Below are 13,218 nucleotides of genomic sequence, written 5' to 3'. Positions count from 1 at the left end.
TCTGATGCATAATCAAGATCATTAACTTTACTGCTTGAAGGCACGGTGGGGACAGCTGTTTGCACTCTCAACTCAGTGAATCCTAACAATGCAATGGAGTGATCTCCCCATTTCCCAGGGGGGCCTCTCTGAGGGTCTCGAAGCTGAGAACCACATCTCCATCTCCTGCTATCATCCACAATGTTCCCAGCGGGCCCATGGGAACAGGACTGGCCCCCTTAGGGACTCAGTGGATGGCTCAGGTTTTCCTCACAGGTGGGCGGTGGGCGTGGGACTTACTCTTTGGGGAATGGAATGGGTTGAAGCAAGCTGGCCAGAGACGGTCTCCAGTCATCGTAGTCCGACCTAAAATGAGAAGGAGTGAGGTCAGGCTTGGTCTGGAAGGGTGAGGTTTGCAGCGTGCTGTCACGGATGGCCACAGGCCGGGTGAGAGTCTGGCAGAGGCTCAGGTGGCACCAACTCTGCTCTGACATATCAGTGAGCAGGGAGCTGGGACAGCAGCTGGTGGCTACAGCATGGCTGCGAGACCTGGTGGACAGAACTGGCCCAGGGGCCTCCTTATGGCAGCCGAAGGGGCTGGCCATCCGCTCCCCAGAATCTCCTCCCTCCTGGCCTTGGAACTCAGGCCACGGGGTCACTGTACCATCTTTTGAACTATCAGGGGTGTTAGGGCTGAAATGTACCCCCCACACATTCATGTTGAAGTCCTAATACCCCAGCTCCTCAGAATCCAACTGTATTGGGAGACAGGGCCCTTAAAGAGATGACTAAGGTAAATGAGGTCACAGGGTAGGTCCCTTATAAGAGGAGGTGAGGACATAGACACTTGGGACAACCATCGACAGGCCAAGGAAAGAGGTCTCAGAGGAAACCAACCCTGCCCACACCTGGATTTCATAGCTCCAGCCTCCAGAACTGGGAGAAAATAAATGCCTGTTGTTTAAGCCGCCAGTCTGTGTAATTTTGTTATGGAAGCTTGGGCAGACTAATACAGACTAATACAAGGGGGATTAGGTTGGGAATACAAAGTCATTCTCATCTTTGATTAACCAGAACTGACTGATTCACAAAAAATAAAAATTATAGGCTATTTATTTGTTGTTTGGGTCAACCCTCCTGATATATTGGATACTGCTAGTGTATGTCCAGATAACAGCTTAAAAAACAAACAGTTACTGCTAATAGCAATAATAACACCAATGGTAGTAGTAATAATAATACTGAAAAAATAATAACAGCTACGACTTTGTCAACACATTGGACATGCACTCTGTATATGCCAAAAGCTTTACTCTGTTCATTTACTCTTCACAATGAAGATTATGATACTGTTAATTATGATACTGTTATTATAGAGTATGATTATACGAGTAGCCTCACTTAACAGATGGGGAAACTGAGGCTAACACAGCAGTGGCTGATGAAAAATCGAGTCCAGGCTGCCCTGACAGACCTCATTTGAGGTCTCAGGCGAGACCGAGTGCAGGAGGTCCCATCCCATTTGTGCGACAGCAGGAACAGCATCCGCCTGAAGGATAACCGCAGCTGCAGTTTGCTGAGCACGCACCACGTCGGGACTTAGCTCATGGAATCGGCCCCACGAGAGTCCCTGTCCCAGGTGAGAAGTGGTAAGGAACTGCCAGGTGACTGCAGAGCTGGGCCGTTCAAAGGGCCCGGAACGGCAGCAACGGCTTCCGGAGGCAGCTGTGCAGCCAGCAGGGCGGCTCCCCTCCCACCAGCACAGCTTCTTAAAGAAGCAGCTCTTTCTGCCAACTCCCCAGAGAAGCCAGGAGGGGCAGGAAACTTGGGGAACGGCAGCGCCTCAGCCTGAGGACCGACAGGCCTCCCCAGGCCCCGGAGCATTTGCACACAGCCAGGTTAGTGCACACACCTGATTCTTGGTCCTATGGCCCCATAACTCCTTCATGTTAAATTCAGTGTTTCTCAGCCTTCTTTTCATCTGGTACCCTCTGTCCCCTGTCCCAGGGCCCCCGCCCCAAGGAGCTCTCTCCTTTTTTTTTTCTTAATCTTGACCTGAGGACATAATTTTATTGAAGTGAGAGAGAGAAACATCTATGTGAGAGAGATACATCGATTGGTTGCTTCTGTACTTGACCAGACAAGGAACCGAATCGGTAACCCTTTGGTGTACGGGACAACGCTCCAATCAACTGAACCACCCGGCCAGGGCCCAAGGAGCTTTCTTAATGAATTCTCCTCATTGTTCTCCCAACATACTGTGTATGTTTATGTGCTCTATGTCCACCTGTGCTTTAGACCAAAAAAGAGTGAGAACTAGTATTTGCCCCCACCACCAAGGGATGGTTTCGCTAACTCCTGAGAGCTTTCCCACCCCACCTTCTCTAAACACATGGTGATCAAGTGTCCGCCTTCGGAACCCAGCCCACACCCTGCAGGGCTCGGAGGAAAGACTCAAACGCCGGACACGTAGGGGAAAATTCCTCCAAAAGCCTGGTTGCCTGAGCTGAGTCCTACAGTGCTGCTGGCTGAGGGTTACTGAGCACCTACCGGGCTGTGTGCTGGGCATGAACTTGCTTGCTTAATCCTCAGAACAGGCACTAAAGGACGAGGGAGAATCACACCTGCTTTACAGGTGAGAGAGCGAGACCCTGAGCACCTCGGTGACCATCTGAGTTCAGGCAGATAGGAAGCACGGAGCAAGGGCTCCGTGGATCCCAGTGCCCAAGGCTGGGCACACGCTCTGTGCCGTCCATGGGTGGCTGGGCACAGGTGCTCAGAGGCCTGTCAGACGCACATCAGGACATACAGCCCCCTTCTGACGGATACCTGTGTGCTTCTCTCCGGGGGAAGGGTCACCTTTTTGCAGGAATCCCTTCCCTCGCAACACCCATCTGCCACTGACTGACTCTTGGTTTCCAGAAAACCTAAAAGTAATAGCAAACATTGTGGATACACACATGGGTCAGGCCAGGTGTCCCTCCCACAGACTTGGCCCCATGCCTCAGACAAGAAAACTGAGTCCCAGTGAGGACACATGCTGGCCCAAGCTCAAGACCCTAGTTCCTGCGTCTGTGTTCCTCCCCACTGAGCTACATGGCACCGCGTATCCCCTGCATCTACCTGTGAAGGCCATTTCCCTTTATCAAAAAAGGCACTTACTAGTTTTCCTTTTGCTTTGAAATAATAAAATATGTTCTTTGTAAAAATGCCATCAATGCAGAAAACTCGAAGGCGACTTTAATCTCCCGTAATCAGTGTGGGTGTTGTCCCAGTGTGTGGGCACACGCTGGGCTCCATCCAGGGCGATGACACAGCCCGGCCCAGGTCTCACTCCTGAATGGAAAGGGATGTTGACAAGCCTGTCCCCTGTTCCCAGGTGCTAAGCTCAGTGGGAGGCGGAGGCCAGGGGTCTGGAAAGAAGCCCTCTCCCTCCTTCGTCTCTCCAGCCTGGAGCTTGGCCTCCCCATGGCTCACCCGGGATCAGGAAAGAGAAAAAGGGGGGAAAGAAAGGAAGAGGCAGACATTTTCTTCCTTGCCCCAGCCCAGCCCAGCTCCAAGTCTGCTCTAAACTCCGGGTCCGACCAGCTTGAGCATGTGCAATGGGTGTGCTGGGCAGAGGCTGGAAGGCTAGGTGCCCAGGGGCTGGCCAGGCCCAAGGAATGGAGAGCAGAGCACCTGCCATGAGCATCTGGAGAGCAGCGCCAGCCTCAGGGTTGGCGAGTCGGGCAGGCCGGGAGGGGAGGGAGAGCGGCAGGCCTGACTATGAGCAGCCTGACCACCCACCCCCATGAAGTAGACAAGACAGCAAGGCTTTCCCTGGCTCAGGGAGGAAAGGGAGAGGTGCCTCGAGCAATGTGAGGACCTCCGACAGCTTCAGGCTCCAGGCACCCAACATTCACTCCTCACGTTAATGGGGCCAGGCTAGCTCTAGATCCCCACTTACAGATGAGACAGGATTTCCAAGCTCCCAATCAATCCCCCTTCCCTGCCCTGAACTCCTGGTGTCTCTTTTCAGCGGAGCTGCGGCATCTGGCTGGGGCGGTTCACGGAGCGGACTATGCTGGGTGATGTACCATGTTTCCCATGTCCCCTCCTGGCACCTGCCTTCTACTTCTAGTTACACCTCCCTGCCATTAGGACAAGCCCCCCTTCATCCACATTTTCCCCAATAGCCCCCGATGGCTGGGGCATCTTCCAGCTAACCTCCAGACTGCCAGGCCTCTTTTAAAACCCAGGTTTTTGCAAAAATAACTATCCCGAGTTGAGCTGATAAAAAAGCGCCGAACTGTGCCCCTCTCCCTCACAATGGCTGCTCCCTGCTCTTCCTGTCTATGGCCTCCGTGTGGCCACCGGCTTCCCACTCCTTCCCATCGGCGGGCGGTGTCACTGCCTTCAGCAGTTGCTGCTACTAGATTCAGAGGGAGCAGCTGGGACCTCGGCATCTAGCAGAGCCTGGCCAGCTGAGGTGCGCAGTAAATGCCCAATAAAGGAGTGCATAAACAGATGGATAAATACGCGAATCGCATGCAGGTGCCCAGCCGGACTCCAAACCACCACAGACCCAGCTGCTCTGTCTAGCTCCCGAGTCCATGTTCTCCGTCAGACCACCCAGCCTGGGCCTCACAAGGGGATGTTTTCAGGGGCAACCTTGACCTGCATCTGGAATAGTCCTCCTTTTCAAGGGTCTCCAGGGAACTTTTTGAGGCTTACGTTCCTTTCAGAGGTGTGAAATTCTAACGATGTGTGGGCTTTCCTACACATAACCAAGGCCAGGGCCTTTTAGGGCCCAGGCTGTGTGTGTGTGTGTGTGTGTGTGGGGGGGGGGGGGGGCGTGATACTCACACTTGGGGACCAGCAGTGCCTGGTCTGATGAATAGGGCTGACAAGCTAGGCCAAGGTGCTAAGCCTGGCTTCCTTTGCCCCCCACAATGCCCTCTTAAGACCCCTCAGTTCCAATTAGAGCCTCCTCTTTCATTCCTTACACATAACTCTCATTCAGGGAGCACTCCTATTGATAACAGCAGTCCTCTCTTATCAAGAACCAGCCCGGTAAGGTCCCATGCCACTAAATTCTTAGAGCAGCTCCCTGAGAAAGATACCCATTTCACAGCCCAGAACACTGAGGGCGGGAGGAGCCAAGAATGCTGCACGATTACCAGCGGACTGCCATATACGCACTCCCTAAGTCCCCAGATGCATGTTTCTGGCCATCAGTGTGCTTTGAATGCCATATTGGTATTTTTTCCCTCTCAAAGTGTCCTTAAATCAACGGTGCATCTTACTCTCAACAGTGTCTTCAAAGAGAGGAAGCACAGCTGTACTCAGGAAGTGTAGTGACTCCCATCTGCCTGGTGTCTACACCTGCAAGGCGCCCAGAGCCATGCCCTCCACCCGTCCACTGCCCCGAGGCAGCTGTGACTCAGAGAAGAAGAGTAACTTGCCCAGGTCACAAGCGAATTCTGATATCTCTGTGGTCCTGAGCCCAGCAGACTGGCTCTGAACCTGCGCTCTTTCCCATGTTTCCCATGCCGTCGTGCTCTGAGGTGCTAGGGCTTGGGGGGCCCAGCGTGTCCGAGGCCCTCCAGTGGGCCAGTGACTCAAGCAGGCAGTGGAGATGGAGAAGGCAAGTTGCTCGGAAAAGAAGTTAGCAAGCCCACACTGTGTTCTGAAGCCCCCCTCCGCGCCCCCATGGTAACCCTGCCTTGTGGAGACACCAAACGGAGGTAAGGCTGCTCTGCGCATCCGTCAGAACACCTCCGGCTCCCAGTGGGTAGCCCCTGACCGGGCCCCTGACCCCCGTCGCGCCTTGGCAGCTGGGCCATGCGGGCAGGCAGGAGGTCTGGAAACAGATCAGGAAGAACAGAGTCTTCATTCATGAGCATGTTTATGAAGAAGAAAAAAAAAAATGTGTGTGAACTGCATGATGAAACTCAAACCCTTAGTGCTTAATGTGAGTCAGGGCCCGAGCCAGCAGAAGGCCTGGGAGTCCAGGTGCATGTGGCAGCCAGCCAGAGGCAGGCCGGGGTGGAGAGCAGGGCCATTTCTGGCCTGGGGGCCCTGCCTCAACCGGGCGAGGAGGATATGAGGGCTGTGGCCAGCGCGTCTCTCGGAGGGCGGACCACACTCCTGGGAGAAAGTGGGGCATGTTCTAGGACAGTGGTCGGCAAACTCATTAGTCAACAGAGCCAAATATCAACAGTACAACGATTGAAATTTCTTTTGAGAGCCAAATTTTTTAAACTTAAACTTCTTCTAACGCCACTTCTTCAAAATAGACTAGCCCAGACCGTGGTATTTTGTGGAAGAGCCACACTCAAGGGGCCAAAGAGCTGCATGTGCCTCGCGAGCCGCGGTTTGCCGACCACTGTTCTAGGAGATCTCTGAGCAGAATCTGCAATTTCCTTCGACCAGTGTGTGTGTGTGTGTGTGTGGGGGGGGGGGGGTGTTGGCGGAGGCGGGGGCGGGAGGGTGGAGTGTCGCTAGATGTGGCTGTGCCCTCACTGGCCTCTGCGGCTAGGACCAGGTGAGGCTGGAGCTGACCCCCAGGAGGCCTCACTCTCCTCTCTCAGGGCCTAGATAGGAGAAGAAGTGTCTGTGGATGTAGCATTTACAGTCTCCTTTCCAACCACACGAAGCCACTGCCTGATGTGTGTAGGTATGTGTATGTGTGTGTGCATGTGTATGTGCTTGTGTGCGCGTGTTCACCTTCACAGACACAACAAGCTCTGCTTGGAGAGCTCGGGGCACCTCCTAGGCCCCCCAGACTAGCTCTTGGCTCAGCAGGCATGGCAGGCTGCCTCCATCCTCCGGGCCCTGTGCACCCTCCAGACAGCAACACGTTCACCACAGAGGCTGAACCTGTGCTGCAGAGCCTGTAGCTGCCTTGGAGACCCCGTCAGCCCTGACGAGCCCCCGGAGCCAGGCCTCCCCTTGATCCAGGGGCCTGGTGCCCAGACTTCAGACAGGTGCCATACGCCCTCCCCCAACCCCTCTGAAAAGCCCACCACCCCACTGACTGCACCTGGCAATGCCAACCTCTGGACTTGGCCCTGAGGGGCCGAGCTCTGTTCTGAGGGTCAGGGCAGTGGGAGTGAGCAGCGAGGCATCTGCTGGATTCTCCCGCCAAGCTGGCCGTGGGACCACGGAGCCAGGCCAGGTCCCTCCACCTGGGGACCGAGGAACCAGGTGCATGAATTTGGGAGGAGTCTGTGTGGTACAAGTGTGAGTGGTGGAACTAGAAAGACTCATGAGGGTCAAAGATGCAGATCCCCACATTGTAGAGTCACACTGCTGAGGCTCAGGGAGGGTAGGGAGAGACCTGAAACACCCAGCGTAGACCTGGTCCCTGGCTCCCTCTGAGCTTTTCCCACCAGCCAGGACTGCAAGGGCCTGACCCGCAGGCGCCTCCCTGCCTGCCCATGAGAGCTCACAAGGAAGTGTCGTCCTCAGCACAACCCCGGGGGGCGCTTTCCAAAGATACACCCTTTACAGGAGACTGCTATATATGCACACACACAACCACACCGACACCCACAGGCACACACCCCAAAATAAAGCAGACCACCACACTGAGCACACAAGGCATGCACAGGTCACACAACACAAACACTCACACGCTGGCTCATGGACACACCTGCTTTCACACACAGAGAAACACACACACTGTACCTCTGTGTACAAATGCTCATACCCACATGTGTGCACTCATAGCCACTCATGCATAAAAGCAGCACAGTGACTACCAGCTGTGGGCAAACTACGGCCCGCGGGCCGGATACGGCCCGTTCGGCTGTTCTATCCGGCCTGCGGAGCCGAAAGAGCGGAGGGTTCTCTTGCTCTCCCCTCCGCTCCTTTACTTTGAATTTATATTAGTTCACACAAACACTCCATCCATGCTTTTGTTCCGGCCCTCCGGTCCAGTTTAAGAACCCATTGTGGCCCTCGAGTCAAAAAGTTTGCCCACACCTGGACTAGACACACCCACACTTGTGCACTTAAACACACATGGTCAGGGCAATCACACACATGCCATCACACCACACACCCAAAGCCATTCCCATATATAAAGACACTCACAAACTCAGAATGAGCCCACACCTTACACAATGTGCAGAGGTTCAGACTCACAGTCACACTTGGCACCCATGTGCTCATGCACACACTCACGCACACATATTCTCAAACTCATGCATACATGTATGTTTGTGTACATCCCTGTGCCCAGACACTCCAGCATACATGCATACACACCTAAAATGTGTGCCTCATACTCTGCATATGTGCACCCACACTCATGCGTACCCACACCCCAACTCAAGCGTGCACACTAAGCATGCCCACCCTTGCACACCTCGAGCCAGTGAATACGGACTACAAAGCCAAGTCCCCTCCCTCATCCCACTGGTGACAGGCACATAGAAGGGACACTCACAGCAGCTTGAGGATTTCCACGTAGCAGCCGAGCGTGCGGTCAGCCTGGGGACCCAGCTCGATGCTCATGGTGCTGCAGGCAGGGCTGACCATGAGGCAGTCGATGAGGTTGGGCTCACTGTCGTTGCCCGCGCTGGCCGTCAGCGCCGGCTTGGCAGTGCTGGTGTGCTCCACCTCCACGTGGATCTCACTGGAGGCCACGACCACCGACTTGAGCCGTGCCTCGGACAGCGTGGCTTCCTGAGACACCAGGTCCGGGCTGGGGTGCAGAAGGCGCAGAGGTAAGGTGGGCTTCCGGTCGCAGGGCTGCTGGCAGCCGTTCCGGATCTCCTTCAGGCTTGGGGAATTGTCGCGGCTGGGGGGAGAGACGGAGAGGGCATGAGAGTGCAGGCGGTGCCACGTGGCCCTGGAGTCCTAACAGCTGTGAGCTACAAGACCCAGTGAGCACTTCTGACCAGACAGGCTCCACCATGCTCAATGCTCCCTGAGCCCCCACGGCCCCATCACGGGCCAGTGAGAAAGCTTAGCCTCCACTCCTCACCTGGAAATCCACTTCAAGGGGATCTCAAACCCCAGAATCCCAAACTCCTGGGGCCTGCAGGTCCCTCCTGTCTGCAGCAGTCTCCATTACAGCACCCCCAAACACCAGGTGCAAGGTGTTAACAGGTGTTAACTGAGAAAGGGCTCTATGCATCACTGATGTCATTTGTTTGGAAAATGCTGGGCCAAACACAATGAAATTGGTGCCTTGAAGCTGGGTGAAGAACCTCCTCCCTGGGAGCTTCCAAGCATGACCAGGAGGCACACCTGCTGGAAAGTAACTCCAGCAACGGGTTTTCCGTTGGTTCCCCTGGGCTGGCACAGTGCTAAGTGCAACCACATAGACTTCTCAGACGTCTGTGTCTGGCAATACTACCATCTCCATGTTACGGGTGAAAAAAGCGCCAGAGGTCAAATGACCTACGCTTGATCACAGGGCTCCTAAGTGGAAGGGGCTGGGATTTGACACCATGGTGGCTTCCAAGATCCCATATGGTCCCATGCAGGTCCTCCTCCTCCATGAAGTTTTCTCTGATTTCTTCCACCTGCCACACTCACCCTGTCTTTGAATTAGACTGCAGTGGTTCTCAACCTTCCTAATGCCGCGACCCTTTAATACAGTTCCTCATGTTGTGGTGACCCCCAACCAACCATAAAATTATTTTCGTTGCTACTTCATAACTGTAATTTTGCTACTGTTATGAATCGTAATGTAAATATCTGTGTTTCCCGATGGTCTTAGGCTCTACAGCAGCGGTTCTCAACCTGTCGCGACCCACAGGTTGAGAACCGCTAGGAGGGTTGCCTAAGACCATCAGAAAACACAGATATTTACATTACAATTCATAACAGTAGCAAAATTACAGTTACGAAGTAGCAACGAAAATAATTTTATGGTTGGGGGTCACCACAACATGAGGAACTGTATTAAAGGGTCGCGGCATTAGGAAGGTTGAGAACCACTGAATTAGAGCTTTCCATCCCTGGCTGGACACCAGTGTCCCCTGAGGCACATCTAAACATCCCGAAGCCCAATCCGATCAGAACTCCTTGAGGAGCTTTTAGGGAGACTCAGAGCACAATGGTATGGTCACAAACAGCTCGTGCAGTCCCTCCCTAAATGTGCCATGCACATGTGCCCTGTACTTCCAAAGATGCACGTCCTCTTCGTGCACAAGGACTGGACTGAGCGCAGAACTCGGACCCGACGCACACAGAGGGCCTGCATTTATCCAGCACGTGCCATGAACCAGGCCTGAGCTGAGCCCACCAAGGATGCTTGATAAATGCATGTAAACTTTGCTGGGGAAAAACAAACGCCATGGGCTGAAGTCCGAAAATTCTATGGTTGTTGAAAAATTGTGTGTGGTCTGTGGGGGGAGGGCAGCGTAACTATCTCTATGGGTTCAGAGCTAATTTGCTGCTCAGATGCTCAACACTCCATTTCCCTTGGTTTGCCTTTGCTGGGATTTAGGAGTGGATTTCAAGGCTGTTGGCTCAGAGGGTGATTTTCCAGTGAGCCATTCTAACCTGGGTCAAGCTGTCTGCTCTGTGTGAGTACATCACGTACCAGTGGGAGCACCACGGATGGGCCCTGAGGACATCACGGAGTTTTATCTTCCAGGGACTGACCAACAGGGTGGGATGGACCTGAGCCCGGGAAAGGTCTCCCAGGATTGTGGCCCTTGGGTGATTTTCTGGAGGAACTAATGACATCACTTGGAACCCAAACCACTGTGGGCTCTGAGCGGGTACGTGCGCTTTAATAACCCTGTGCCTCCATCCTGGGCACTTGGTTATAACCACCGTTCGTGACTCCCCCAAGGTCATGCTTGCCCTCTCTCGTCCACCCTCCATGCAGCTGCTGCCAGAGGGGAATTTGGAAACTGACATCTCATCAAGTCCCTTCTTAACTGAAAGCCCATTAGCAATGCTAATGCTCTCTGACTAAAAACTCTGCAACTGAAACACAGGCACAGCTCTGCCACTCAACGCGTGGTCCCCGGCCAGCAGCATACGCATTACTGGGCGTCTGTTAGACAAGCAGAGTCTCAGGCCTGCCCTACACCTGCTGCGTCTGCACCTGCACTTAACACACAACCCCCAGGAGCAGCTCAGCACAGAAGGTTTGAGCAGCCAGCAGTCCATGGCCAGCCCCCTTCTCCAACATCATCTTTTGCTTCTCTTCCTTTCCGTTTCTCTGCTGCAGTCACAGTTCCCTTCACTGCCTCCTCTGCTGTGGCCCTTCATCTTTAGGATGCAGCAGGTCACCGGAGGAGCTTGCCAAGAATGCAGATTCCTGGGCTCGAGCCCAAAGTGGGACATCGAGGAGTCTGCTTTTTAAAGAAGCAGTTCAGGGGATCCTGAAGCAGGTGGTTAACCATAGGTAGAAAATGTGACTATAGGCGACTTCACCTGCCTTGCCAGGCCTTTGCACGTTCTGTTCTCTCTGCCTGCATCACCTCACCCTGCCCCTTACCTAGTTAACAGCTAGGAGGTCTCAACTTAAATATCACCCGCTGAAGGATCCCTTCCTCACCTCTCCCGGGAGAAGGGGTTCTCAACTCTGGCCATGAACTTGACTTGCCTTTGGAACAATCCAATGCTAGGGCCATCCCAATTCAATCAGAATTGTAGTGGGTGGGGCTCAGGCACCACTTTCCCCCCTTTTTTATGAAGCTATAACCAGCAGAATGCTGGTAAATGTCTAACAACTTAGTCTCTGGAAAAAGGGAAAAAAGGAAGCCCTGTTTTGTAGTGTTTGCCAATTTCCTTAGTGTAAATACTCCCACTGTGACTAAATTCAAGCCACCAATGTGCCATCACTGACTGTGGAACTGAGAAGAGGTGTGCTTCCAAGTGTAACAGGGCTCCAGCATACCCGGGTGTAACTTACACAGAACAGTCAGTGCATAAATCTGAGGTGCAGAGCTTCGTGCGTTTTTACACATTCCCATGTAATTGCCAGCCACCAGAACAGGACTTTTTGGCACCATGGACGTTTTGGCCGGATAATTCCGGGTTCTCTGAGGGGGTCTGCATGCTCAGCAGCATCCTTGACTTCCACCCACTGGATGCCAGCAGCACCCTGCCCTCCGCCCAAGTTGTGGCAACCCAAAATGTCTCCAGACCTTGCCACATATCCCCTGGAGGCCAACACTGTCCCCAGCTGAGCACCACCGGCCAAGATGTAAAACATTCCAGGAGCTCAGAAGTTTCTCTCATGCTTTTCCACCTAGCTCTGGCCCCCAAAGGTGACAACTATTCAGGTTCTATCACCATAGATTCATTTTGCCTGTTCTTGAACTTGAAGGAAAAATAATCACACCATATGTATCGCTTAGGTCTGACTTCTTTCACTCAATGTTACATCTGTGAGACTTGTTCATGGCTGCACGAGTTCATTCATTCCTGCTGCTTCATAGTCTAGCTTCTGAGAACAGACCACAGCTTAGTTATCCATTCTACTGTCAGAGGACATTGGAGTCGAGGCAGGTTCCAGTTTGGGGCTATCTATATATATAAAAGCCAAGCAATCGGAACGACGGAATGGCCCCTTACTATGACATGCACTACGGCAGCCAACCAGCCCAAAAGGGGCCCCAATTGAACCCCCCAACCTCCCGTGGCCCCTCCCCCTGGTTGGCCTCACCCCCAACTGCCCCCCCCCCCCACTCAGGCTGGCCCAGCCCTGATCACCCACCCCCCCACCCCAATCGGGGGCAGGGCCAGCTGGCCAACCTCCTGCGTCCCCTCCCCCCGCTGGCCTGGCACCAATGACCACCATCAGGGCGGGCCAGCCAGACCCTACCCGTGCACAAATTTGTGCACCGGGCCTCTAGTTAAAAATAATGGTGCTGTAAACATCCTTGTACAAGTCTTCAGATAAATATACCGGAAGCTGAGGAGCTGGGTCACAGAGCAGGTGTATGCTCAGGTTTACCTTCTGATTTTGTAAAGCCTCCCAGGTGACTGGTATGCAGCCAGGGTTGAGACTCCCTGCTGGAGACCATGCTAATGCCACCTCTGGCTTCTGCCATCTCAACCCTGACCTAACTGTACTGTACCCACTTACTTGCTCAATCCCTACCCCTCCATCTGCTGGTGTACCCTCTGCTCTGGAAGGGCAGGGGTCCCATCCGCTGGCTCACTTGGTGCCTTCCATACCTGGCACTTAATGGGCCCTCACTAACCGAGTACTGAGTGAATGAGGGAAGGAGGAAACCTGGTTGTTGCCGTCCCCAGCCCCTAACTGTGACAGTGTGC

The 13,218-nt window shown here is 53.8% G+C and overlaps 1 protein-coding gene across 1 annotated transcript in view; it reads right to left on the bottom strand.

The window, feature by feature from the left end:
* CMIP (c-Maf inducing protein) overlaps positions 1 to 13,218 on the bottom strand; it is a 237,598-nt gene that overhangs the window by 16,993 nt on the left and 207,387 nt on the right. The window contains exons 10-11 of the mRNA XM_080645754.1: positions 8,414 to 8,767; positions 280 to 345 (exon numbers count right to left, since the gene is read on the bottom strand). Of these exons, the coding sequence (XP_080501880.1) occupies positions 280 to 345; positions 8,414 to 8,767 (420 nt within the window). The remainder of the gene's footprint in view (positions 1 to 279; positions 346 to 8,413; positions 8,768 to 13,218) is intronic.

This window comes from Plecotus auritus (assembly GCF_963455305.1).
Source record: "Plecotus auritus genome assembly, chromosome: 10".
NCBI classification, from domain to species: Eukaryota; Metazoa; Chordata; class Mammalia; order Chiroptera; family Vespertilionidae; genus Plecotus; species Plecotus auritus.
This window is presented reverse-complemented; position numbering and strand designations above follow the sequence as displayed.